Genomic DNA, 27243 nt, shown 5'->3' with positions numbered 1-27243 from the left:
ATCCCTCAGATTTCATCATCATCTCCGTGCTTGGAATTTCTCTTTGCTCCTCTAGTTCGGTCCTCATGGCCCTCAGAGTCAGCCTCATTATTCGAATCACTTGATTCGTCCAAATGAGGCTTCCTTTTGGTGGTACTTTTTGATGGACCAGATTGCTCCACCTTGCTTTCCAAAGCGTCAAATCTTTTGTTCAATTGATTCAACACCTCGATCATATGTCCCATGTCATAAGGATTATTAATAGTTCCAACACTTTGAGACATAGTTAATTCAACCTGCAAAGAGAAAGGTTAGTAATAAAGTTCCTCACTTCGCTCCCTGAGTGTTTACCCGCACACTCGTGTTTGCGCTCAAGTGTTCAAGTCCTCTCTGTGAGGACCCGTCCCGTATTTTTATATTATTTTATTTTACTTTCCCACATGCATTTTCTTCATTATACCTTCTTATATTGATTTTTCTAGACATTTTATAAGTGAGTAGAGTTTTTACATCATTTTTCTAATTTAAGTTAGTTCATATTAAGTTTGAAGCGTATTATGGATGTGGGGCCCACTAGTGCGCTAAGTGCGATAAATTTTTACCGATTAATTGAAGTTTTGTATAAAGGAATATTACTGTACAAAGTGTTGGGAGACAATTAGAGGTTAGTTAGATAAATTACCACTGGTAGACAAAAGGTTAAGTTTAAAACCCTAAAAAGGAGCCAAGTGTTAGGGGTGGGCAAAATTATCCGCCAACCCGAAAACCCGTCATATCCGATCCGATCCGATCCGAAAATTAGGATATCCGATATTTATTATTTGATCGGGTCAAAAGAGGGTCGGGTTCCAGCTAAGATGCGGGGCGGGTTAGGGTCACATAATTAAAAACCCGCGGATACCCGATCTGCCCCGCATATATATATTTTTTATTTTTTATTTTATTTTTATACACACACTATAAAATAATAAGAACTAAATAAGTAATTTTATTGAACAAATTGTATTACAATTATGAGAGACTATAGTTTATTTACAAGATTCATTTGTAGAGACCATGATCTTATATTTTATAGAAAAAAGTTTAATTAATGTGAAACATATATATTAAAAATTGTGCTACTTATTTCAAACTTTTATTGATTTCGAATTCTTTTAATTTTTTTTCTTTATCTTATATTTTCTTCACATGCTTGTTTCTTGGTGGGAAACCCTTTTTTAGAAAAAAAATATTTCTTAAATCTTAAATGAATGTGTAAAATATAAAATTAAATTGGTACAAATCACTTTTTTAAAAATTAAATGATAAATGGGACGGGGCGGGTACCCGTTGACCCGACCCTATCTCAGAGGGTACCCGATTATAGGGTACCCGCTAATATGCGGGGCGGGTTAGGGTCAAAAAATGGCTGACCCGCAAGGTGCGGGTCGGGTCAGCCAAATGATGAATGGGGCGGGTACCCGACCCGCGCCCACCCTTACCAAGTGTCACTATGCTATTAGAAGTTAGACTTTTGGGTAAGGTTAGTAGCTTTACTAAAATCAGATTTTTGACCAAAATTCATTCATTTTCTTGTCTCCTTTGGCCGAAATTAGTGAGAGAGAAACTAAGAGAGTTTTTTCAACTTCAACTTCAATTCTTGCTCCAATCTTGAGTTTCAACCGTTGAATTATCAAATTACTCCATAAAAGTTGCTTACTAAGAAGGATTAAAGCTTCTAATGGAGGGATTTGTGAAAGAAAAACCCTAAACTATCATCTTTCTTGAAGTGTCAAGGTACCTTGCTTGGAAACTTCCTCTTTGTTCTTGCTAATGTCAAATTAGTGGGTTTTAGTGGCTAACTATGCTATTGTATGGAATGTTTTGTGGTTTGAAGTAGAGTTAGCTAAATTTTAGATTTTAGTGGGGATTTTTCTGATTTTATATGATAATTAGTGGTTGACCATGAATGATAGCTTGATATGGTATGAAATGAAGTCTTTGTGCGTTAATTGCGATTGTTTGCGGAAAAATTTCGATTTTGTGCGAAAATTCCAGTTTTAGGGTTTCAATCTGCCCTGTTCTGACCAGCTTTATTCGTGCATGTTAGAGGTCGAATCAGGCTTAGATTAAAACATGAAAGTTGTAGAAAATGATATTACTAGCTGCCTACAAAAGTTTAGCTCAATCGGAGCACTGTAGCCCATGAAATGACGAAATTTCCTTGACTGTCCATAAGCCCTGTTTCGTGGACAGTTTTCTGTCTTTGGGGAGATTTCAATTTTTGACTCTGAAAATGCATGATTTAGCTTTGGAGGCCTTCATAAGAAATGTAAGTATATGTCTTGGCTTCGAAATGCCATAAGATACACCTCAATCGGACTTCGGTATCCTTAGTTATTGTCGTTTAATCATAGTGCGGTTAACTAGTCTGATTGTGAGATGCTGGTTCTGTAATTTGAAATTTTGACCTGGATACACTACGAAGTAGACTGAGTGGTCTTCATCAAAGTTGTAGGGCTTTATCTTAGCTTCGAAATGGTATAAATTCCGGTATATGTATAAGTGTTTAACCTATTAAGTGTATTCAGTTGAGATTATGATTTTATGGTTTGGTAAGCATGTTCTCACCTTAGTAGTCTCCGATTGTTCGTTTTCTTTGGGTCCTATTGCACGTGCTATATTGGGTTTGTATGATTCGACTCCGTAGTCCTGGCAAGAGCTGGGCAGGCGGTCTGCCGAACCCTTTGGTTCGCCTTAGGGGGAGGTGGGGCTGTCATAGGTGGTATCAGAGCCACTTCGCGTGGTCTCTGCGCGGAGTGAGTTTGGGCCAAGTGGTGTTATGGTCCTGATTTCGTGAATGTGTTTAAAGGATTCCGTGCTCTTCTTGGGCGTAAACTATGAGCCGTGCATGTTATAAGTGTAAAAATCTTTATCATGGGACTTGAGGAAGATAGGTATGTATGTCGGGTAGGAATCTTTAATATGGATGATTTACGCTTGGGACCGGTCGGCTCGAGTTGTGAATTATTTTCTTTGGAATTCTTGTACCCGGATACGAAAGAAATGAGAACCTAGGTTAGAAATGATTTGGGTAAATTAGAAATGTGATTCTATGGAATTTCGTGTGATTTGTTCGGCTGTTATTAAGTATGACTAATCTTGATTAACATATAAATTGTGGTATTCTCGTAAAGTATGGATGGAACTCTAGAGGGGGAAAGCTTTTCGTTAGTTGCTTTTGTACCTTTGGCCTGGTTAGTATATAGTACTTTTGATGACCCTGATACTTTCATGAAATTTCCTTTTGCTTGCATCTGACTGACTGCTACCGTTTGATTTGTTTGATAAAGTTGTGTTATGTATATATGCTTTTGATCTGTGTGTACCTCTTGTTACTTGGTTATGCATATAATTATCTTTAATGGTATATTCACGCTTCGACCCTAAATTGGTAAATTCAATGGAGGGTACCCGTAGTGGAAGAGGCCGTGGACGTAGTATTAGGTAACCCTCGAATGAAGGAAGTAACCGGGAACCAATATCTGAACCAAATCCTGAACCTAGGGTTGACCCGAATGCTCAAGTAGCCGCTGCTATCCAGCGTATGGCCGATCTGCTAGCCCATGTAGTGGAACACCAAGGCCAAAACCCTAATTATCAACCTGAAAACCCTGGTAACAATATAGAAGGCGAGGATAGAGCCCTTGAAAGATTTCAGAAGTTCTCCCCACTAAAATTCCTTGGAGGACCAGACCCTGACGTGGCTGAGAGGTGGTTGGAGAAGATGATCGATATTTTTGCTGCAATACATTATATCGAGGAGAGACAAGTGGCCTTCGCTGTCTTCCAACTGGATGGAGCAGCTCGATCTTGATGGAATATCATTAGACTGAAATGGGAAAGAGAACAAACCCCGAGAACATGGACGAACTTCATGAGAGAATTCAACACCAAGTTTTTCCCTCCTCTAATCAAAGAAAAGAAAGAAGATGAATTCATTCGGTTTCGCCAAGGAACTCAAACCATAGCCGAGTATAAGAGTCAATTTACTCGGTTATCTAAGTTTGCGCCTGAATTGATTGTAACTGAACAAAGACGGATAAAACGTTTTGTCCAGGGATTAAATGTTGAGATTCAGAAGGACTTGGCTGTAGCTCAACTTAGTACCTTTAGTGATGCTGTGAAGAAAGCCCAACGGGTTAAAAATGTGAGGCTACAGGTGAGAAACTTCCAAGCCAAGAAAAGGAGCTTCCCTGGGAATAGTTCGGGACAAGAAGATAAGAGTACGCCCCCTAAAATTAGAAAGGGAAACAGAGGAGTACGACAATCGGGGGTGTCGCCTGATGTCTCTCAGGGGGGATCGGTCTCTGCTACTCGTGGTCCATGTGGATATTGCGGAGAGCCAAATCATACGGAGGCAAATTGTTGGAAGAAAGAGGAAAAATGTCTGCGCTGTGGAAGCGCCGATCATCGGATTGCCGACTGCCCTAAGGCGAACCAAAGGGTTCGGCGGACCGCCTGCCCAACTCTCGTCAGGACTACGGAGTCGAATCATACAAACCCAATATAGCACACGCGATAGGACCCAAATAAAACGAACAATCGGAGACTACTAAGGTGAGAACATGCTTACCAAACCATAAAATCATAATCTCAACTGAATACACTTAATAGGTTAAACACTTATACATATATTTACATCGGAGTCTTTAACAAATTAACTAAACTAAAGTACAAACCAAAGTATTCATACAATTAAAATTACAATTTCTGGTTTCGATTACAAAAGAGCTTAACAAAATAATATTTACACTAGCTCGACCCTTTTTTCCAAAATCAAGGATTCAAAGTTTGCCCCTAAAAGGAAAATAAAGATAACGGGAAGGGGGTGAGCTTACGCTCAATGAGGTACCAAAATAATAGCAGTCAAGAATCATGAAATTTCAAGTTCAATTAGTCACATGTGCATATCACATAGAGAAATGAACAGACACCTTAGATAGAAAGGATACAGGTGGCTCTCAGGAGCCAAAATTCCCATTGTTGTACTTGAACCAAACTAGTTGACTCTCCGTCAACATATAAAGAACAACCATGTCCGTAGACCCCACTTTACACCAACTTCCATCCACCGAACATACCTCTTACCGGACCCGAACACCTCAACAGAAATAGAAATGGTAATACTCAAGTATACCGGAATCAAGAGTCTCAATACCCAAAGATTCCCAGAAACAGACTACCGTGATTCATTATCTAATCGACCAGGCTCTTGCCGACCCGACTCGAGTAACTAGCCACAGGTGTTGAGTTCAGAGGTCACAGAAAGGTCGTTGGATACCAGCCTCCAAACGACGTCCGAACAGACTCACGTACAGATAACAGATTACACACAGTAAATAGGCATACAGACGGACAAGAGAATGAGTGTGATAAAGTACACCCTCGTCTCAAACAAAATAAACAGATGGTACAGTCATTCAAATCACAGATTGCAGGTGCAGAAACCAAGTTAAGCAACAAATGAGGCGAGTGGTACACTCACCGGTTCCAGTACAGATATTTCAAAAGTTTTTACCCAAAGTGGCTTTAATCGCCAAGAAATCCTAAAATAATCAAGATAAAACAATTATAGTTCGCACATCCATAAACCCAGTAAATGGAATGTATCAATGAGACTCGACTACAAGTCGTATGCCTTCCCAGGTTAAGTACTAGTACAAAAGAATAAAATATGACTTTTGACCAAAAAGATAACAGTTGGTCCTAGGGTTACAAACAACTCCCAAAACCCTTCATTTTAGCCAAGATCAACTCAACTTGAAGGAATCGCGTAGCTCTAAAATTTTGGGCAGCACGCCCTCTATATTTACCTATTTTCCAGCCATTTATGGCTTCATTGTTTTCCTCAATCAATCCCAAAGTCACACACAAAATAATTTCATTTCAATAGCCGTTCAATAGATTCAAAGTCGTACAAGTACAAATTCAAGTTAGGAACATGTCCGGAAATGAAGTTTAAGTCAGAAAACAAAAGATAGATTTGACGTTGCTTAGCGGAACAGACACAACCAAAGCTACGCTTATCGGATTGGGGTACAATTTATACCGTTTCGAAGCTAAGATAAAGCCCTACAACTTTGATGAATACCACTCAGCCCACTTCATAGTGTATCTAGGCCAAAATTTCAAATTATAGAACCAGCATCTCACAATCAGACTAGTTAACTGCACTATGATTAAACGACAGTAACTCAGGATACCGAAGTCCGATTGGGGTGTATCTTACGGCGTTTCAAAGCCAAGACATATACCTACATTTCTTATGAAGGCCTCCAAAGCTAAATTATGCATTTTCAGAGTCAAAAATTGAAATCTCCACGAAGACAGAAAACTGTCCGCGAAACAGGGCTTATGGGCAGTCAAGGGTATTTCGGTCATTTCATGGGCTACAGTGCTCCGATTGAGCTGAATTTTGCAGGCAGCTAGTTAACATCATTTGCTACAACTTTCATGTTTTAACCTAAGCCTGATTCGGCCTCTAACATGAACGAATAAAGCTGATCAGAACAGGACAAATTGAAACCCTAAAACTGGAATTTCCGCACAAAATCGAAATTTTTCCGCAAACAATCGCAATTAATGCACAAAGACTTCATTTCATACCATATCAAGCTATCATTCATGGTCAACCACTAATTATCATATAAAATCAGAAAAATCCCCACTAAAATCTGAAATTTAGCTAACTCTACTTCAAACCACAAAACCTTCCATACAATAGCATATTTAGCCACTAAAACCCACTAATTTGACATTAGCAAGAACAAAGAGGAAGTTTCCAAGTAAGGTACCTTGACACTTCAAGAAAGATGATAGTTTAGGGTTTTCCTTTCACAAATCCCTCCACTAGAAGCAGTCGACTTTGAGAGATCCTAGTGGTAAGGAAATTTCGAGGACAAAATTTCTTTAAGAGGGAGAGAGTGCGAGGACCCGTCCCTTATTTTTATATTATTTTATTTTACTTTCCCACATGCATTTTCTTCATTATACCTTCTTATATTGATTTTTCCAGACATTTTATAAGTGAGTAGAGTTTTTACATCATTTTTCTAGTTTAAATTAGTTCATATTAAGTTTGAAGCGTATTATGGATGTGGGGCCCGCTAGTGCGCTAAGTGTGATAAATTTTTGCCGATTAATTGAAGTTTTGTATAAAAGAATATTACTGTACAAGGTGTTGGGAGACGATTAGAGGTTAGTTTGATAAATTACCATTGGTAGACAAAAGGATAAGATTATAACCCTAAAAAGGAGCCAAGTGTCACTATGCTATTAGAAGTTGGACTTTTGACCAAGGTTAGTAACTTTACTAAAATCAGATTTTTGACCAAAATTCATTCATTTTCTTGTCTCCTTTGGCCGAAATTAGTGAGAGAGAAACTAAGAGAGTTTCTTCAACTTCAACTTCAATTCTTGCTCCAATCTTGAGTTTCAACCGTTGAATTATCAAATTACTCCATCAAAGTTGCTTATTAAGAAGGATTAAAGCTTCTAGTGGAGGGATTTGTGAAAGGAAAAACCCTAAACTATCAAAGGGTAAGGAAATTTTGTTTTATCTTGGTTATTTTAGGATTTCTTTGCGATTAAAGCCACTTTGGGTAAAAACTTTTGAAGTATCTGTACTAGAACCGGTTAGTGTACCATTCCCCTCATTTGTTGCTTAACTTGGTTTCTACACCTGCAATCTGTGATTGATGACTGTACCATCTGTTTATTTTGTTTGAGACGAGGGTGTACTTTATCACACTCGTTCTCTTGTCTGTCTGTATGCCTATTTACTGTGTGTAATCTGTTATCTGTATCTGAGTCTGTTCGGACGTCGTTTGGAGGCTGGTATCCATTGACGCTTCTGTGACCTCTGAGCTCAACACTTGTGGCTAGTTACTCGAGTCGGGCCGGCAAGGGCCTGGTCGATTAGATAACGAACCACGGTAGTCTGTTTTTGGGAATCTTTGGGTATTGAGACTCTTGATTCCGATATATTCGAGTATTACCATTTTTGTTTCTGTTGAGGTGTTCGGGCCCGGTAAGGGGTATGTTCGGTGGACGGAAGTTGGTATAAAGTGGGGTCTACGGACAAGGTTGTTCTTTATACGTTGACGGAGAGTCAACGAGTTTGGTTCAAGTACGGCAATGGGAATTTTGGCTCCTGAGAGCCACCTGTATCCTTTCTATCTAAGGTGTCTGTTCATTTCTCTATGTGATATGCACATGTGACTAATTGAACTTGAAATTCCATGATTCTTGACTGCTATTATTTTGGTACCTCATTGAGTGTAAACTCACCCCCTTTCCGTTATCTTTATTTTCCTTTTAGGGGCAAATTTTGAATCCTTGATTTTGGAAGAAAGGGTCGAGCTAGTGTAAATATTATTTTGTTAAGCTATTTTGTAACCGAAACCAGAAATTATAATTTTAATTGTATGAATATTTTGGTTTGTACTTTAGTTTAGTTAATTTGTTAATGACTCCGATGTAAATATATGTATAAGTGTTTAACCTATTAAGTGTATTCAGTTGAGATTATGATTTTATGGTTTGGTAAGCATGTTCTCACCTTAGTAGTCTCCGATTGTTTGTTTTCTTTGGGTCCTATCGCGTGTGCTATATTGGGTTTGTATGATTCGACTCCGTAGTCCTGGAGAGAGTTGGGCAGGCGGTCTGCCGAACCCTTTGGTTCGTCTTAGGGTGAGGTGAGGCTGTCATAGGTGGTATCAGAGCTGCTTCGCATGGTCTCTGCACGGAGTGAGTTTGGGCCAAGTGGTGTTATGGTCCTGATTTCGTGAATGCGTCTAAAGGTATAAGTGCTCTTTTGAGCATAAGCTATGAACCATGCACGTTATAAGTGTAAAAATCTTTATCATGATACCTGAGGAAGATATATATGTATGTCCGGTAGGAATCTTTAATATGGATAATTTACTCTTGGGACCGGCCGGCTCAAGTTGCTTATGCCTATAATTATACTGAATACGCTTAAGGGACGGGTCCTCATCCTCTCTCCCCCTTAAAGAAATTTCGTACTCGAAATTTTCTTACCACTAGGATCTCTCAAAGTCTTAGTTAAACGGCAGATCGTACTTTCTACATTCTCAGACGAGTCAGGGACCTGATGTTACTCTAGGGAATACACCCGAGCCGGTACTTTCATTCCAGTCCCTTCCCCTTTTAACTGTCCAGAGTTGGTCTCAGTTGGTTGCTGGATCCCTTTTCATTTTCGCAATCGAACTGGGCAGTCGGAAATCCGATGATCGACGCTTCCACAGTGCAGATATTTTCCCTCTTTCTTCCAACAATTTGCCTCCGTATGATTTGGCCCTCCACAATATCCACAGGAACCACGAGTAGCAGAGACCGATCCCTCCTGAGAGACATCACACGACACCCCCGGTTGTCGTACTCCCCCGTTTCCCTTTCCAATCTTAGGGGGTGTACTCTTATCTTCTTGTTCCGAACTACTCCCAGGGAAGCTTCTTTTCTTGGCTTGGAAGTTTCTCACCTGTAGCCTCGCATTTTCAACCCGTTGGGCTTTCTCCACAGCATCACTAAAGGTACTAAGTTGAGCTACAGCTAAGTCCTTCTGATTCTCAACATTTAATTCTTGGACAAAATGTCTTATCCGTCTTTGTTCAGTTACAATCAATTCAAGCGCAATCTTTGATAACCGAGTAAATTGACTCTTATACTCGACTACTGTCTGAGTTCCTTGGCGAAACCGAATGAATTCATCTTCCTTCTTTTCTTGGATTAGAGGAGGGAAAAACTTGGTGTTGAATTCCCTCATGAAGTTCGCCCATGTCTTCGGTGTTTGTTCTCTTTCCCATTTCAGTCTAATGATATTCCACCAAGATCGAGCTGCTCCCTCCAGTTGGAAGACAGCGAAGGTCACTTGTCTCTCCTCGGTATAATGTATCGCGGCAAAAATATCGATCATCTTCTCCAGCCACCTCTCAGCCACGTCAGGGTCTGGTCCTCCAAGGAATTTTGGTAGGGAGAACTTCTGAAATCTTTCAAGGGCTCTATCCTCGCCTTCTATATTGTTATCAGGGTTTCCAGGTTGAGGATTAGGGTTTTGGCCCTGGTGTTCCACTACATGGGCTAGCAGATCGGTCATACGCTGGATAGCAGCAGCTACTTGAACATTCAGGTCAACCCTAGGTTCAGGGTTGGGTTCAGGTATTGGTTCTTGGTTACTTCCTTCATTCAAGGGTTGCCTAACACCACGTCCATGGCCTCTTCCACTACGGGTACCCTCCATTGAATTTATCAATCTAGGGTCGAAGCGTGAATATACCATTAAAGATAATTATATGCATAAGTAAGTAACAAGAGGAACACACAGATCAAAAGCATATATACATAACACAACTTTATCAAACAAATCAAACGGTAGCAGTCAGTCAGATGCAAGCAAAAGGAAATTCTATGAAAGTATCAGGGTCATCAAAAGTACTATATACTAACCAGGCCAAAGGTACAAAAGCAACTAACGAAAAGCTTTCCCCCTCTAGGGTTCCGTCCATACTTTACGAGAATACCACAATTTATATCTTAATCAAGATTAGTCATACTTAATAACAGCCGAACAAGTCACACGAAATTCCATAGAATCACATTTCTAGTTTACCCAAATCATTTCTAACCTAGGTTCTCATTTCTTTCGTATCCGGGTACAAGAATCCCAAAAAAAATAATTCACAACTCTAGCAGGCCGGTTCCAAGCGTAAATCATCCATATTAAAGATTCCTACCCGACATACATACCTATCTTCCTCAAGTCCCATGATAAACATCTTTACACTTATAACATGCACGGCTCATAGTTTATGCCCAAGAAGAGCACGGAATTCTTTAAACACATTCACAAAATCAGGACCATAACACCAATTGGCCCAAACTCACTCGACGCAGAGACCACGCGAAGTGGCTTTGATACCACCTGTGACAGCCCCACCTCCCCCTAAGGTGAACCAAAGGGTTCAGTGGACCGCCTGCCCAACTCTTGCCAGGACTACAGAGTTGAATCATACAAACCCAATATAGCACACGCGATAGGACCCAAAGAAAACGAACAATCGGAGACTACTAAGGTGAGAACATGCTTACCAAACCATAAAATCATAATCTCAACTGAATACACTTAATAGGTTAAACACTTATACATATACCAGAATTTATACCATTTCAAAACTAAGATAAAGCCCTACAACTTTGATGAAGACCACTCAGTCCAGTTCGTAGTGTATCCAGGTCAAAATTTCAAATTACAGAACCAGCATCTCACAATCAGACTAGTTAACCGCACTATGATTAAATGACAATAACTAAGGATACCGAAGTCCGATTGAGGTGTATCTTATGGAGTTTCGAAGCCAAGACATATACCTACATTTCTTATGAAGGCCTCCAAAGCTAAATCATGCATTTTCAGAGTCAAAATTTGAAATCTCCACGAAGACAGAAAACTGTCTGCGATACAGGGCTTATGGACAGTCAAGGGTATTTCGGTCATTTCATGGGTTACGGTGCTCCGATTGAGTTAAAATTTTGTAGACAGCTAGTTAACATCATTTGATACAACTTTCATGTTTTAACCTAAGCTTGATTCGGCCTCTAACATGCACGAATAAAGCTGGTCAGAACAGGGCAGATTGAAACCCTAAAACTGGAATTTCCGCACAAAATCGAAATTTTTCCGTAAACAATCGTAATTAACGCACAAAGACTTCATTTCATACCATATCAAGCTATCATTCATGGTCAACCATTAATTATCATATAAAATCAGAAAAATCCCCACTAAAATCTGAAATTTAGCTAACTCTACTTCAAACCACAAAACCTTCCATACAATAGCATATTTAGCCACTAAAATCCACTAATTTGACATTAGCTAGAACAAAGAGGAAGTTTCCAAGCAAGGTACCTTGACACTTCAAAAAAGATGATAGTTTAGGGTTTTCCTTTCACAAATCCCTCCACTAGAAGCTTTAATCCTTCTTAGTAAGCAACTTTGATAGAGTAATTTGATAATTCAACGGTTGAAACTCAAGATTGGAGCAAGAATTGAAGTTGAAGTTGAAGAAACTCTCTTAGTTTCTCTCTCACTAATTTCAGCCAAATGAGACAAGAAAATGAATGAATTTTGGTCAAAAATCTGATTTTAGTAAAGTTACTAACCTTGGTCAAAAGTCCAACTTCTAATAGTATAGTGACACTTGGCTCCTTTTTAGGGTTTTAATCTTATCTTTTTGTCTACCAATGGTAATTTATCTAACTCGGTGGACGGAAGTTGGTGTAAAGTGGGGTCTATGGACCTGATTGTTCTTTATACGTTGACGGAGAGTCAACGAGTTTGGTTCAAGTACGGCAATGGGAATTTTGGATCCTGAGAGCCACCTGTATCCTTTCTATCTAAGGTGTCTGTTCATTTCTCTATGTGATATGCACATGTGACTAATTGAACTTGAAATTCCATGATTCTTGATTGCTATTATTGTGGTACCTCATTGAGCATAAACTCACCCCTTTCCCGTTATCTTTGTTTTCCTTTCAGGGGCAAACTTTGAATCCTTGATTTTGGAAAAAAGGGTCAAGCTAGTATAAATATTATTTTGTTAAGCTCTTTTGTAACCGAAACCCAAATTGTATTTTTAATTGTATGAATACTTTGGTTTGTACTTTAGTTTAGTTAATTTGTTAAAGACTCTGATGTAAATATATGTATAAGTGTTTAACCTATTAAGTGTATTCAGTTGAGATTATGATTTTATGGTTTGGTAAGCATGTTCTCACCTTAGTAGTCTCCGATTGTTCGTTTTCTTTGGGTCCTATCGTGCGTGCTATATTGGGTTTGTATGATTCGACTCCGTAGTCCTCGCGAGAGCTGGGCAGGCAGTCCGCCGAACCCTTTGGTTCGCCTTAGGGGGAGGTGGACTGTCACACTCTCTAAGCTCACAAATAAGCTCCCAAAGCTGCTAGTTGCCTCTATTGAATAGCGTAGAGCTTTCCTCAAGATAAGACTCCACTTATCACCAAAGCCACAAAGACGTCACTTGGCGATTATTCTATCCCAGAGACTACTCAAGTGTCTATCTCCTGCTTCCAAGTCTGTTCATCACACTGTTTGAGAATGCCTTGAAATCAGATTATACCAATGTCTGGCTTTCATTCATTATAATTAGGCAACCGGTGGAAGTTTGTTAGTCATAAGTTAATACCAAGGAGTTTTAGACTGCAGGCCTCTTTAACATAGAATTTGTAATGCCACAAAGAATATATAAGAGGTCAAACTACCATTTCTCGTGTATGTTGATTTTTAGATCTATTTGCATATGGTGTATGTTTGATGTAATTTCTACCGTGACTGTAGATTCATGGCAATATATTTATTTTGTTTATAAAAAGGAAAAGACTTTAAACACCACTCAATTTGACAAACTGATTGAGAGCAAATGGGACAAAAGAAGCTGCCAAATTTTGAAAACATTTAGTTGCCACAATTTAAGGAGCTACTCTTAAAAGAATATCTGGTTTAAACTTGTTTGAAAAAAATGAATGATTTCTCACATTTTGAAGACGCTAGCTCTCGGCCTCATGCTATACTTGAACGGGCCCAGGGTGGGTGTGGAATTTACATAATATTGTGCATAGTTTTGCTACATTGTTTTATCAGATCATATCATATGAATGACATCAAAAGTTGTGAAAACTGTAGTCATCACAAAATAATAATAATAATAATAACAACGACAACAACAACAACAACAACAACAATAGGGTTAATTAAATCTACCTCTCCTAAGGTTTGACTAAAGTTCAAATTAAGAAAAGATTAAGTAAGAAGAAGAAGAAGAACAACAACAACAACAACAACAACAGAGTTAATTAAATCTACCTCTCCTAAGGTTTGACTAAAGTGCAAATTAAGAAAATATTAAGTTATTTTTATTAAAATCAGTATAAGTTATCAGATTTTTTTACAATCAAATAGAAGTTATTGGATATGGAAGTTATTGAAAGTTACTAAATTAAGCAGCTATTCTTAGTAAATCTTTACTTTTATATGGGTAAAATAAAATTAAAAAACTAAAAAGTGATACAAAAGTTTAACACCAAACCCCATCCTCGTGGGAATTAAGAAGAAGAACAACAACAATAGGGTTAATTAAATCTACCTCTCCTAGGTTTGACTAATGTGCAAATTAAGAAAAAATTAAGAAAGAAGAAGAAGAAGAAGAACAACAACAACAACAACAATAGGGTTAATTAAATCTACCTCTCCTAAGGTTTGACTAAAGTGCAAATTAAGAAAAAATTAAGTTGTTTTTATTAAAATCAATAGAAGTTATGAGATTTTTTTTTACAAACAAATAGAAGTTATTGAAAGTTACTAAATTAAGCAGTTATTCTTCATAAATCTTTACTTTTATATGAATAAAATTGAAAAGCTAAGAAATGACACAAAAGTTTAACACCAAACTCCCTCCTCATGAAACAACAACAATAACAACAATAGGTCTAATTAAATCTACCTCTCCTAAGGTTTGATTAAAGTGCAAATTAAGAAAAAATTAAGCTATTTTAGAATTAGTAGAAGTTATGGGATTATTTTTTACAAACAAATAGAAGTTATTGGATATGGAGGTTATTGAAAGTTACTAAATCAAGCAGTTATTCTTAGTATATCTTTATTTTTATACGAATATAATTGAAAAACTAAAAAATGACACAAAAGTTTAACACCAAACCCCCTCCTCATGCTTTATATATAGAAATATAATAATAATAATAATAATAATAATAATAATAGTAATAGTAATAATAATAATAATAATAGGGTTAATTACATCTACCTATCCTAAGGTTTGATTAAATAACAAAATTTACTTTCTGCCTGGGCTATATTATAGTCAAATCCTTTAATTGGAAAACGTTTGTCAAATACCCTTGCTCCGTGATATATATATATATATATATATATATATATATATGAAAGTCTCAAACTATTTTGCCTCTCTTAAAGTTTGTTCAAATGACAAAATGAACCCCACAATTTGTCCAAATTAATGCAATGCTTTAAATAGCCAAACATTTATTGAATAAACATTTCTCACTAGTCAATTGGATTAGTCACAACAAAATTGTAGATGAAAATCTAAAAATATCTATTAATTATTAATCAATTTTGAACCATTACATTATGAGTAAATTTTATATATATTGAGAGTATATACACACTATCACCGTTAGATCCATTGCACATGTGCGAAAGTTAAATTTTAAATTAAAATTTTGCATAGTTATTATTCATCTAAAACTGACAGTGTATACACTTATAGTGTATATAGATTATAATTTGTGTAATCAAAACTCGAGTTATATGGCATTACAAATAATAGTTTTTTGATCATCAGGTGCAGTTTCTTTAGCCGCTAGTGTTATATTTTTATACAAAAACCTTTTCCCATGTTAATGTGCAAATAATCAGACTCTGTTTGTCAAAAAGAAAATAAACTATTCATTCCAAACTCACTTTAGAAATTAAAACAAAAGTCAAACTCCAACAAAGGCACTTATCTAGAACTGAATTAATTTTTATGTTATGGATAGAAGATTATACAATCTAGCTAAATTTCATTATTGGACACCAAAATATACATTAAATAAGCATAATTGTTATGTGAGAAAAGTGGGTTGGAAAACTGTTATAGCGGTTGCAAAGAGCCATAGGCAAAAATTTTCTCAATTTAATTTTATTGTATTTCTTAATAGTTAGTAATGATTGTATTCTTTCAATTTTGATTCAATTTTTTCATGAATCAAATTAAGGAATCTTTGTATAAATTGTCATTTAAAGTTTAATTTCATTCTAGTCAAATTATGTTTTTTTTTTTGTAATTTGGACAATCTTGTTGTCCAAATAGGCCAAACTAAATGTGATGTGAATAACTTGATATGCATTTTTCTCGAAGGAGTTTGAGGGTTTTTAAACTTGGAAAAAATACAAGAAACTAATAATGAAATAAACCAATCCCAAACTTCCAATATAACCTTACCAAAACACTAGCAATCAAGCAAATAACTTGAATAGATATTTGTGTAAGCGTAACTCAGGCAATTAAAATTTGAAGTAAATTACAAGTTTAACTCTGAATATAAAGGATAAAGTGCACTGAAAATAAGAAGAGTAAACAAGAGAGGGACAAAAATATTATAGTGGTTTCATGCAATAAAAACATACTTGATTAGAAGTAGATATAGGATTTGAATTTGAAGGTTCGCTCTTTCTATTTGAGCTTCTCCTTTGATTTCCTCGCGGTATTCTCCTGTATTCTTGTATAGCTATTTGATTACTCAAGTGACCGTTGCAAGTCCGTCATTCTCATTTGAGCTCAAAATGGACTCATCATTATTCGTTACTACATTGAAGGGTAACAATTTCTTGCCTTTTTTTTTTCCATCTCCTCTTTTTGTTTTTGTTTTTGTTTTTGCAATTAAATTTCATCTATCAGTAATGAACCAACAAGTTTCTCTAATTGCATGATACTGATATTATTTACCTTTTCAGTTGCAATAACCTTTGACTTCTATTTCTTTATTTGATGACCCATTATTTTTTATTGAGTTCAATTTGTGAATATTTTTTTCCAAGATTTACCAAAGGGTTGATGATGTCCATAAATCTCTTAATCATCTTTGTATTTCAAGTCGTATATTTCCTTTAATCATTAAAATTTAGCCTATGATTTGATTTTAACCACTCTAATAAAGTTTCACATGATATAAGTATGTGTGTGTGTGTATATATATATTAGGAAATACACTATGTGACAGCCCCACCTCACCCTAAGGCGAACCAAAGGGTTCGGCGGACCGCCTGCCCAACTCTCGCCAGGACTACGAAGTCGATTCATACAAACCCAATATAGTGCGCGTGATAGGACTCAAAAAAAACGAAGAATCGAAAACTACTAAGGTGAGAACATGCTTACCAAACCATAAAATCATAGTCTCAACGAAATACATTTAGTAGACAAGGTTAAACACTTATACATATATTTATATTGGAGTCTTAACATACAGTGCAATCCAAGGTATTCATACTACACAAAATACAAAATACAATTAGGGTTTCGTTTCCAAAAGAACTTAACAACATGACATATATACTAGCTTGACCCTTTTCTTCCAAAACCGCGATTCCCAAGTTTGTCCCCTGTAAGGAAAACAAAGGTAACAGAAAGGGGTGAGCTTACGCTCAATGAGGTACCAAACATATAGGGGTAAAATCATGGCCTTTCACATTTAACCAATCAGATACATATACCAGATATAAAGGAAAGCAATTAGACACAGTGACTCAAAGGGAAAGGATACAAGTGGCTCTCAGGAGCCAGATTTCCATTTGCAGTACTTGATCCGAACCCGTTGACTCTCCGTCAACGGAAATAGAACCAACATATCCGTAGACCCCACTTTACACCAATTTTCGTCCACCAAACATACCCCTACCGGGCCCGAACGCCGAACTGGAACAATAATGGTAATACTCGAGTATACCAGAATCAAGAGTTTCAATACCCAAAGATTCCCAGAACAGACTACTGTCGTTCGTTACCTAATCGACCAGGCCCTTGCCGGCCTGACTTGAGTAACTAGTCACAGGTGTTGAGCTCAGAAGTCACAGCAAGGTCGTTAGATACCAGCCTCCAAACGACGTCCGAACAGACTCAGATACAGTTAACAGATTATACATAGTAAATAGGCATATGGACAGACAAGAGAACGAGTGTGACAAAGTACACCCTCGTCTCAAACAGAATAAACAGATAGTGCAGTTATTTAAATTGCAGATTGCAGGGGCAAAAATCAAGTTAAGCAGCAAATGAGGGGAGTGGTACACTCACCGGTTCCAGTACAGATACTTCAAAAGTTTTTTACCCTGTGACAGCCCCACCTCCCCCTAAGGCGAACCAAAGGGTTCGGCGGACCGCCTGCCCAACTCTCGCCGGGACTCATTCACTCACTACAGTCCTCAAATAAATTACAATATAAATTTCAAATGTACATCAATTATTCCACAAATTTAATTGCACTACAAACTAAAACCTCAAGAAATACATGCCATACTAATTTCCCGAATAAGACAAAGGTCCTCAGTTCTCACATAAGTACAAGTACAAGTACCATCTCAAATATTACGCAAATTAAAACTAGAGCTCCAACGGTACAGTAGATCCTCCAACCATTCACACGGAGAACTTTAATACAAATGCTTCCTTCACCTCGAGCCCTGTGGAGGGGAATAAAATAGTTTTGGGGTGAGTTAGAAGCTCAGCGAGTAACCAGTAAAATCAGTAATCAAATCAGTTTCTCAATAGTTCATTTCAATGATGTCATGATTCAGTAATCAAATGTACTTTTATTGCTCTTGTGAGCCAGGGAGATCATGGTACTCAGACGTCTAACACTCAAATAGATCCAGTAACAGTGAAATAGTAATAGGGAGCCCTTTGGTGCTCCAGATGAACAGTAAACTGTGGTGGAGACGTTGGTTCTAAGCCCAAGACTTCCCAAGAATTCATTTAAGCCAAATCATGTCATGAACTCACATGCAAACACACATGATATGCAATCGAGTAAATAATGCAAGAAACAGTTCATAAGTAGCTTTGGAAACAGTTTGGGGTCACTCACCAACCACGGCTCAGGAACCATCCATCATATGTCGTTGCCTTGCTCAAGTCCAAGTTCTTCAACTCAAACTCAAAGCAATCAAATGCTTTCAAAGATCAGACAGCATATCCCCTTAATTTCCTTACTTTTCCATCCTACAAGCATCACCAATTCATCTCAAATCAACCACATACACATCATAGACTATCAAATACACCTTTCGGCACAATATCCATAACTGAAGCTACACTTATCGGATTGAAACGAATCTTATGGCGTTTCGCAGCCAAGACATAACCCTACATTTCTTACGAAGACCTCCAAAGCCAAATCATGCATTTTCAGAGTCAAAAATGGAAAACTCCTCGAAAACAGAAATCTGGGCGCGAAACAGGGCTCATGGGCAGTCAAGGGTATTTCGATCATTTCACATGATACAGTGCTCCGATTGAACTGAAATTTTACAGGTAGCTAGCTAACTCAATTACCAACAACTTTCATGTTTCGGGAAAAGGCTGATTCGGCCTCAATCATGGCCTAACAGGTTCGGGCAGAATAGGGTTGGATGAAACCCTAAACTGGAAATTCCGCATAAACTCTGAAATTTTCCGCAACCAATCATATCCAACATATACCAATCTCCATTTTACACTATAACAGGCCATCAATCCATGACTAAACAATAATTATGATATAAAAACAGAAAAATCACTAATAAATCAAAACTCCATCAAAACTCCACTTTCAACCATAAAACCTACCACAAATCAACATATTTAGCCACTAAAGCCACTAATTTGACATTAGCAAGAACAAACAGAAAGTTTGTAAGCAAAGGACCTTATCACCTCAAGAAAGATAATAACTTAGGGTTTTCCTTTCACAAATCCCTCCACTAGAAGCTTTAATCCTCCTTAATAAACAACTTTGATGGAGTAATTTGATAATTCAACGGTTGAAACTCAAGATTTGAGCAAGAATTAAAGTTGAAGTTGAAGAAACTCTCTCTTGTTCTTTCCTCTCCGTAAATTTCGGCCAAGACAATGAAAATGGAAAGAAATTGGGTCAAAATTTGGTTTAGTAAAGGTTAAGACAAGTCCAAGTCAAAGTCAAGGTCCAATGTTTCAAGGACTAATGGCATCCAAGGGTTAATTCTCATCTTGTTATCTTCCAATGGTTAATCCCTCTAGGTAACCTCTAACCTCTAATTATTTCCTAGTACCTTGTAAAATAATATTTCTTGATATAAAACTTCAATTAATCGGCAAAAATTTATCGCACTTAACGCACTAGCAGGCCCCACATCTATAATACGCTTCAAATTGACCCGAACTAACTTATACTAGGAAAATGGTTGGAAAACTATATTCATTTATAAAAATCTCTGGAAAATTTTGATAATAAAATAAAGTAAGAGAAATGCACGTGAAAAATAAAATAAATAAGGAAAATTTTCCCTTTTCTTCCTTCGGGCGTCACATACCCAAAGTGGCTTTAATCACCAAAAAATCCTAAAATAATGAAGATAAAACAATTATAGTTCGCCCATCCACAAACCCAGTAAATAGAATGCATAAAAGAGGCTCGACTACATGTCGTACGTCTTTCCAGGTTAAGTACTAGTACAGAAGAATAAACATATGACTTTTGAGTAAAAAGATAACAGTTGGTCCTAGGGTTACAAACAACCCTCAAAACCCTTCATTTTTACTAAGATCAATTCAACTTGAAGGAATCGCGGTTTTGGAAGAAAAGGGTCAAGCTAGTATATATGTCATGTTGTTAAGTTCTTTTGGAAATGAAGCCCTAATTGTATTTTGTATTTTGTATAGTATGAATACCTTGTATTGCACTGTATGTTAAGACTCCAATATAAATATATGTATAAGTGTTTAACCTTGTCTACTAAATGTATTCCGTTGAGACTATGATTTTATGCTTTAGTAAGCATGTTCTCACCTTAATAGTTTCCGATTGTTCGTTTTCTTTGAGTCCTATCGCGTGCACTATATTGGGTTTGTATGAATCAACTCCGTAGTCCTGGCAAGAGCTGGGCAGGCGGTCCGCCGAACCCTTTGGTTCGCCTTAGGGTGAGGTGGGGCTGTCACACTAATAATTGATTATTTTTAAAAATGAAAAAAAGATCATCATAAGCAAAAACTCATTGCAGGAAAACAACAAAAAAGTTTAGTATTAGCATATAAATGGGTAATTGATTGTGAATAATGTAATTATAAGAAAGTAAATAAAAATTGTTTCTTAATTTCTAAAATTGGATAATAGATGAAATTGACTTGTAAAAAATATATAAATCTTTTTTTAATTTTGTGGATTAGAGAATCAACAACCTAAATTTTTGTTAAAGAAATTTATTATTTTCTTAAAAATAAAATTTTGAAAAAAGAAAACTAATTTGGAATAAAAAAGAGAAGAGAGAAAAAAGGAAAAAGATTACATAGTAGAGGGATATTTTTGTCTCTTAGGAGATTTAGTGACATGAAACAAAGGTTAGGTGATAAAGTGAAAATCAGACTACGTCTTAAAAGGATAAATTGCAATCAACCCTTGTGTTAATGCACACTGGAATAAAAATAGTTCTTAGTGCATAGTGGAGCTGAAAAGACACAAATAAAAAGTGTCCAGAAAACTATTGCCAATGGAAAATATGCACAATCTGATCAAATAAATTTATATCATATGATAGTCATAAGAGTCAGCCTTGTGGACAAGGGAGGACTCTTAGAATCTTTTTTATTATCAGGTTTAGGATTCGAATCTTGTGATAGTTGAGGGTTGAAAGGGTATGAAGTGAGGTGGGAGGGTGAAAAGAAGTCTAGTAAAAAAAATTATAGCATATGATGTATTTCAAAACCCACATTGGCTATTGCTTATGAGGCACATAGACTTAGGTCTGTTTGATAACATAAAAAAGTGATGAAATTGAACTTTTTTAGACATTCAGAAGTTTTGAGTATTTGATAAATGAAAATCCATCTGCTGAACTTGTTAAGCACTGCTGAACTTGTGTATTTTTTTCAGCACAAGAATCCTAACTGAAAACTTAATTCTGATAAGAATCAATAGAATTATTTCAACAACCTTATCTTATCTAGCTAATCTACCCTTATTTGTTAATTATGTTCAAAATTCTTATTTAATTAAACAACATGATATTCTCTATCTAAGGATTTTCTATTTCTCTTTTCTTTCTTTTTAATGACTTTCACATCTTCTCCATACTTCTCATATAATATATTTCATCTTTTATATTAATTTGATTTAAAAATAAATATTGTCATTTTTATACCTAACAATTTTAAGCTAATTAAATAATAGATTCTATTTCTTTTTTGGATGAAAAAATATAAGGGCAAAATTATCAAATTTAACTTATTAGACATTCAGTTATAAATGTTTGTCAAACAGTATAAATAGGTTTGGCATTAAAATTCAGGCATTTATATATTTCTTTTTAGTGCTTAAAATTCAACAAATTAATTGTTTCAGTATTCAGATTTCAGAATTCAGATTCAGTTTTATCAAACGGAACCTTATATTTAAAATTTGTAAAAAAACATATTGCTTCATCCTCTATTTATAGGTAGAAGAATATATAAGTTACGAAGGTAGAATTGAAGACTTAATCATTAGTGAATTAAGAATAGTTATTGGATGATTTTAGTTACAAAATATAACTTTCTAGATTAATATAGAGTGGTCAAATTCACCATCAATATGGCCTGGTACAAAAGTTTTTAATTTATGCATAAAATTTGTAATTCAAATTATTGCTATATAGTTTTGGGATATTTTTTTTTATTAAAATACTTCAACAGTACTGAAAGCTCAAAACAAAACCAAGCCATGTGAGTAAAATTGCTAAAATAACCCCACTGCACTAGTGCGAATGAGATGAATAGTGTTGGGTATATTTATAGGATACACTAAATGGTTGTAAAAGGTATGATTTTAGGGGAGGTTAATGATATTTTTTAAGTTTTAGAGGTACCAAGTAATATTAACATAAATCTCGATGAGGTTTCTAAAATTATCTCTAACCGAAACGGTATGGAATATACCCTTTTACAAGTTTGAGGGACAGAAATATACACTTAATAATTAAAGGATTAAAAATCGACCAACTTAATAGTTTGAAAACCATCCAGATATTTTATCCCATAAATAATGGGACCATGAAGTACTTCTGCATAGAGGACAAATTCATAAACATTTATGCACGATTGTCAATTAAAGTTGTATGGGACAATGTGAGTGCTGATATTAAATATAACTGACGTAGGAGCTATAACAAGAAGCATAGATTTTAAGAAAATAACGGAATAAAACACAACACCTCATAACACATTAAAGTTGCGATTCAAATAAATTTTATCCATATGATTTTATATTGTATCAATTTCCACAATTAATAACACTTTTTATTTTTTATTTTTTATTTTTATAAAAAGTGAATTTCATTAATAAACTTTCTAGAAATTGCCTAGTACAATTTGATTTACATAACAAAAGTCTGCACTAATTGTAGAATAAGCATGCACTATAGATAACAGATCTATAATTTAATAGGTGCCAAGATCTAAAAATTTATGTATAGATCTAAAAAAATACAAGAAATATCAAAATGTCTTCTAATAAGATAAATTAGTATAGTTTCTATGTTGCAATGGTCAAATGTGTTAATAGAACAGAAAATTCTCATTATGAATCTCTAAGAGAAACAGAAAGCTCACACTACGAAATTTCATAAGAGATTTTATTAGAAAAATAAATTAAAAATGGAATCCATGGAAGGGAGACTACACGAAGAGAAAGGGAAGGCCTTTTGAGAAGAGAAGAAAAAGTAGATAAAAATTAAAAAAGAGGAGAGATAGAGAGAAACTGGACATGGCATGTACAATCCATTAATTACACTCTACAATCACTCAGTATCCAAAAAATCACTCAGTATTTTTTGACAAAAAAAAAAAAATCACTCAGTATCCAAATTTTATTACTCAAAACTAACCCATTTCTTTATGAAACTATTCATCATTGACCTTGACTTTTGGACAAGCTGATACCAAATAAAAATCAAACAACATTTGAAGGCCCTAATCTTGAATTTGTTAACCCAGGGATTTGCCCTTAGGCAACGTGATGTCTCTTCCAATCGAGTACCTGGTCAAGGAAAACGAAACAATCTCATGGCCAGCTAGATGACAATAATTAAAATAGTAGATTAGGCATCATAGTTTTGTTCCCCCAAAGATTGTGGACGGTATACAATTTGGCTGAATTTCGGTATATCTTAAGTTTTATTCAAAGTTGAAATAAAGCTTGTGACATTATAGATCACTAGTATTAGTGTGGTAATTTTGATATAGACTTTGCTATTCTATTTTTATATGGTATAGCTAAACAATATAAATTGTGCAATTCGGAGTGTTGTCCATAAGATAGGAAGGATAACAAACGATATATCAATTTGAAAAATGAAAAGAACACAAAAGCACACAAAGTTTGAGATCTTAGAATATTTGAAATCAAAAGGTAGGAATTTGGGTGTTGTTAAATCATTTCTGTTGCATGATATGAACCTTGTAAAATTATGGTGCTTACTCCTCTATTATATTTAGGATTGCAAAACAAAGTAAACTTAGATGCTTCCCACCATATAATTGAGAATAAGAAATTAAGAAATTCATTATGCGAATAAGAAATTAATGATCAACCATACCTGGAATCAGCATAACGATCATGATCAGAGATCCATCAATGTCATCGAATTGTTACAGACTGGAGTGATGATGACATGCGAAGCATGCGATGTGGCAGAAAAAAGAATTCTTCGCAACCAAACAAGGCTAGGTGCTGAAGACATGGCAACACCAAGACAGCATCTTCTTCGCCTGGTTCAATGTCTTGCCAGGTTTGCCAATTTGGTAAATGACTGAACACTAATATCTTCAACCTGGTAAATGCGACTACCTTAGATTCACCAAGAGAATCAATGTTCTCTGGTAGTCCAAGGAACTCGCGACCGATGTATGCTAAACTCTGCAATTCCACAAACTTAAGCTCTTCGAGGGCCGGTAATTTCCCTAGTGCTGGTAAAGACAAGACGTCATAGGCCTCAATGATATGAAGAACTCTCAAATTGTTGAGAGCTGTTTCCATCCAGTTTGGGAATAGGTATCCTGGATATTTACGGATTGTGAGCTTCTTCAGGTTTGGAGGTGGTATCAGAGATTCTCTCTCATCTATGTCCAATCCTGAGCACGACATACTAAACTCTAGAATCATATTTTTGAGGTGCTGCTTTTCTTCGAGTTTAGCATTTGCAGTTCCAACCATGTCAAAGATTTGAATGTGCATAAGTTCCTGAAGTTGGTTTAGGTTCTTAAGACTGCTCCAGTTGAAGTACACTGTCCCAATTTTGACGATTGTCAAAGTACGAAGCCAAGTCATTTTCTCAATCCCTCGTGGAAATTCGTACAACCTGAATGTATTAAAATTAAGCAGATGCCTCAAGTGTACTAGATTTTCAATGTTTTGAGGAAGTTTCATCAGATCTTCACATGAATTGATATCCAAAGTTTCTAAATAGAATAAGTTGCAGACTGTTTCAGGTAATTCCTCAAAGTGATTATGGCTCAAGTTCAAGTACCTCAGATGGATCAAATCTCCAATCTCGCTTGGTATTTCTGCCAGACTACAGGCGCTGAAACTCAAAGTCCTCGCACATTTGAGATGCTTAATGAAACAATCTTGAGGAACACTTGTAGTGGCAAAAAAGCTTCGAACCTTTCCTACATCAAGGTCTAGAGAGGATAATGTCTCCCTAGAATTGTCCCTTGGCCACCTTAGATGCTTAATAGCTCCAGTGTTTTCTCTCAAGTGAGCTTCTTCCACTATAAGACATTCATTTTTTGCGAGATGTTTTGCAAAGTCATGCACTATATCATGGATCTTGCATGAGACAACTTTTCTGTCAAGGATATCCTTTTCCTGTTCTTGAAAAAAGCAACGTCCTGCTAACAGAGTAAAGTACTCGCGTCCCCTTTCTTCCATCTGTACTTCATCTGCCTCTGATGAGTAAAGAATATAACCTTGTGCCATCCACAGTCTAATCAAACCTTCCACGTCTATCCTCAAATTTTTCTGAAAGACTGCACAGTATCTGATGCAACATTTCAGTTCAGGAGACAATTCATGATAAGTTAAATATAAAGCAGGGAAAAGTTCAAGGTCCACAGGTACTTCATCCAATTCCCATATCTGATTATCCAGTATGTTTTGCCAGTCTCGCACTGTATCCTTACATTGTAAGAGACTTCCCACAATCTTTGCAGCTAGTGGTGAACCATTACACTTCTTTGCAATCCCCTTGCCAATCTGTTCCACTTTCTCAAAGATTTCTTTAGTCCTTCCTTGGAATGCTCTCCTGGATAATATTTCCCAACAATCTGAATCAGGCATTTGTTTCAAGTGGTGCATATAAGTTGTGCCCATCAATCGTGCCACTCTTTCACTCCTAGTTGTAACCAAGATTCTACTTCCACTGACTCCATCCTTGAGAGAGTCTCTAATTTTCACCCATTTTATCTCATCCTGAATGCATACACCATCCAAGACAAGCAAGAATTTCTTCCTAGACAGAGTGCTCCTAAGATATTGGAGCAAACTATCCAACTCTGACACATTAGGGGAACACTTCCCTGCCAAATCATAAGAATCTGGTAAACATACCCATTTTCTGGATGTTCTAAAGTGAGTTTTCACCCTATCATCATTGAATACTATTCTAGCCAGATTGGTTTTTTTCCAATTCCTCCAGTGCCAACTACAGAGATAACAAGAACTCCAACATCCCTTTTGTTACTACTCTCAGATACTAGACGGCTTACTATAACATCCCTGTCAGATTCTTGACCAAACGCCTCCAACTCATCACAAAGAATGCCACCAGGTTTTTCACAAGTAGCTAGATGGCTTTTGACGAACTTAAATTGAGCTGCCTCATTCCAAATCACTTCCAGTTCATCATATATTGCCTTAATTCTCGAGGCAACATGATGGTGCACCAATAATTCTTTTGGAACAACAGCAAAAAGATAGGATAAAGGAACATACCTTCTCCCAAGTTGTCTGAGTACAAAGTTTCTGTATCTCAAGGTTCCATTCATCCAACAAATCATCAATCTCACATGCTATGCCATCAAGCTTTTGTAGCCAAATTCGGACTTCTTCCTCCTTCAGTTTTCTCCTCTCGGCATCAGACATCAATCCTCCAATTGTTGTCAATTTCTCAGAGATATTTTTCACCTCTTCTATGACACTTGTCATGGGATTAACATTCTCTTCTAATTGATTCAAGAAACCATCAGCCAATCGCTCTGATATCTTAGCAAGGGGCAGTGCAGCCATTGCTTATTTCTTGAAATGATTTTGTTCAGTGTATGGTTGGGTATGATCAAGTGATAAGCAAGCGATCAGCTCCAATATCACAAGCTTTACAAGAAAATGGAGCTTTTCCTGATG

The 27243-nt window shown here is 36.3% G+C and overlaps 1 protein-coding gene across 1 annotated transcript; it reads right to left on the bottom strand.

Moving 5' to 3' along the window:
* Window positions 1-5: 5 nt before the first annotated feature.
* On the bottom strand, window positions 6-27129 carry LOC113771200 (putative disease resistance protein RGA4). The gene is made up of 4 exons (XM_027315812.1): window positions 26836-27129; window positions 26543-26756; window positions 24496-26420; window positions 6-275 (listed from the first exon to the last, which is right to left on the bottom strand). The coding sequence occupies exons 1-4, from the start codon at window positions 27127-27129 to the stop codon at window positions 6-8; spliced, it is 2703 nt and encodes a 900-aa protein (XP_027171613.1).
* Window positions 27130-27243: the final 114 nt, after the last annotated feature.

The sequence above is a fragment of the Coffea eugenioides genome, chromosome 5, assembly GCF_003713205.1.
Source record: "Coffea eugenioides isolate CCC68of chromosome 5, Ceug_1.0, whole genome shotgun sequence".
In the NCBI taxonomy this organism is placed as follows: Eukaryota; Viridiplantae; Streptophyta; class Magnoliopsida; order Gentianales; family Rubiaceae; genus Coffea; species Coffea eugenioides.
The sequence above is the reverse complement of the archived record's forward strand: the minus strand, read 5'-3'. Positions and strand labels throughout refer to the sequence as shown.

Coding starts and splice junctions, on each gene's coding strand:
- LOC113771200 (XM_027315812.1), bottom strand. CDS start 27,129: ATGGCTGCACTGCCCCTTGCTAAGATATCAGAGCGATTGGCTGATGGT. Junction 26,757..26,835: donor CTCAGACAACTTGGGAGAAG/GTATGTTCCTTT, acceptor TCGAGAATTAAG/GCAATATATGATGAACTGGA. Junction 26,421..26,542: donor TCTTGTTATCTCTGTAGTTG/GCACTGGAGGAA, acceptor ATGATTTGGCAG/GGAAGTGTTCCCCTAATGTG.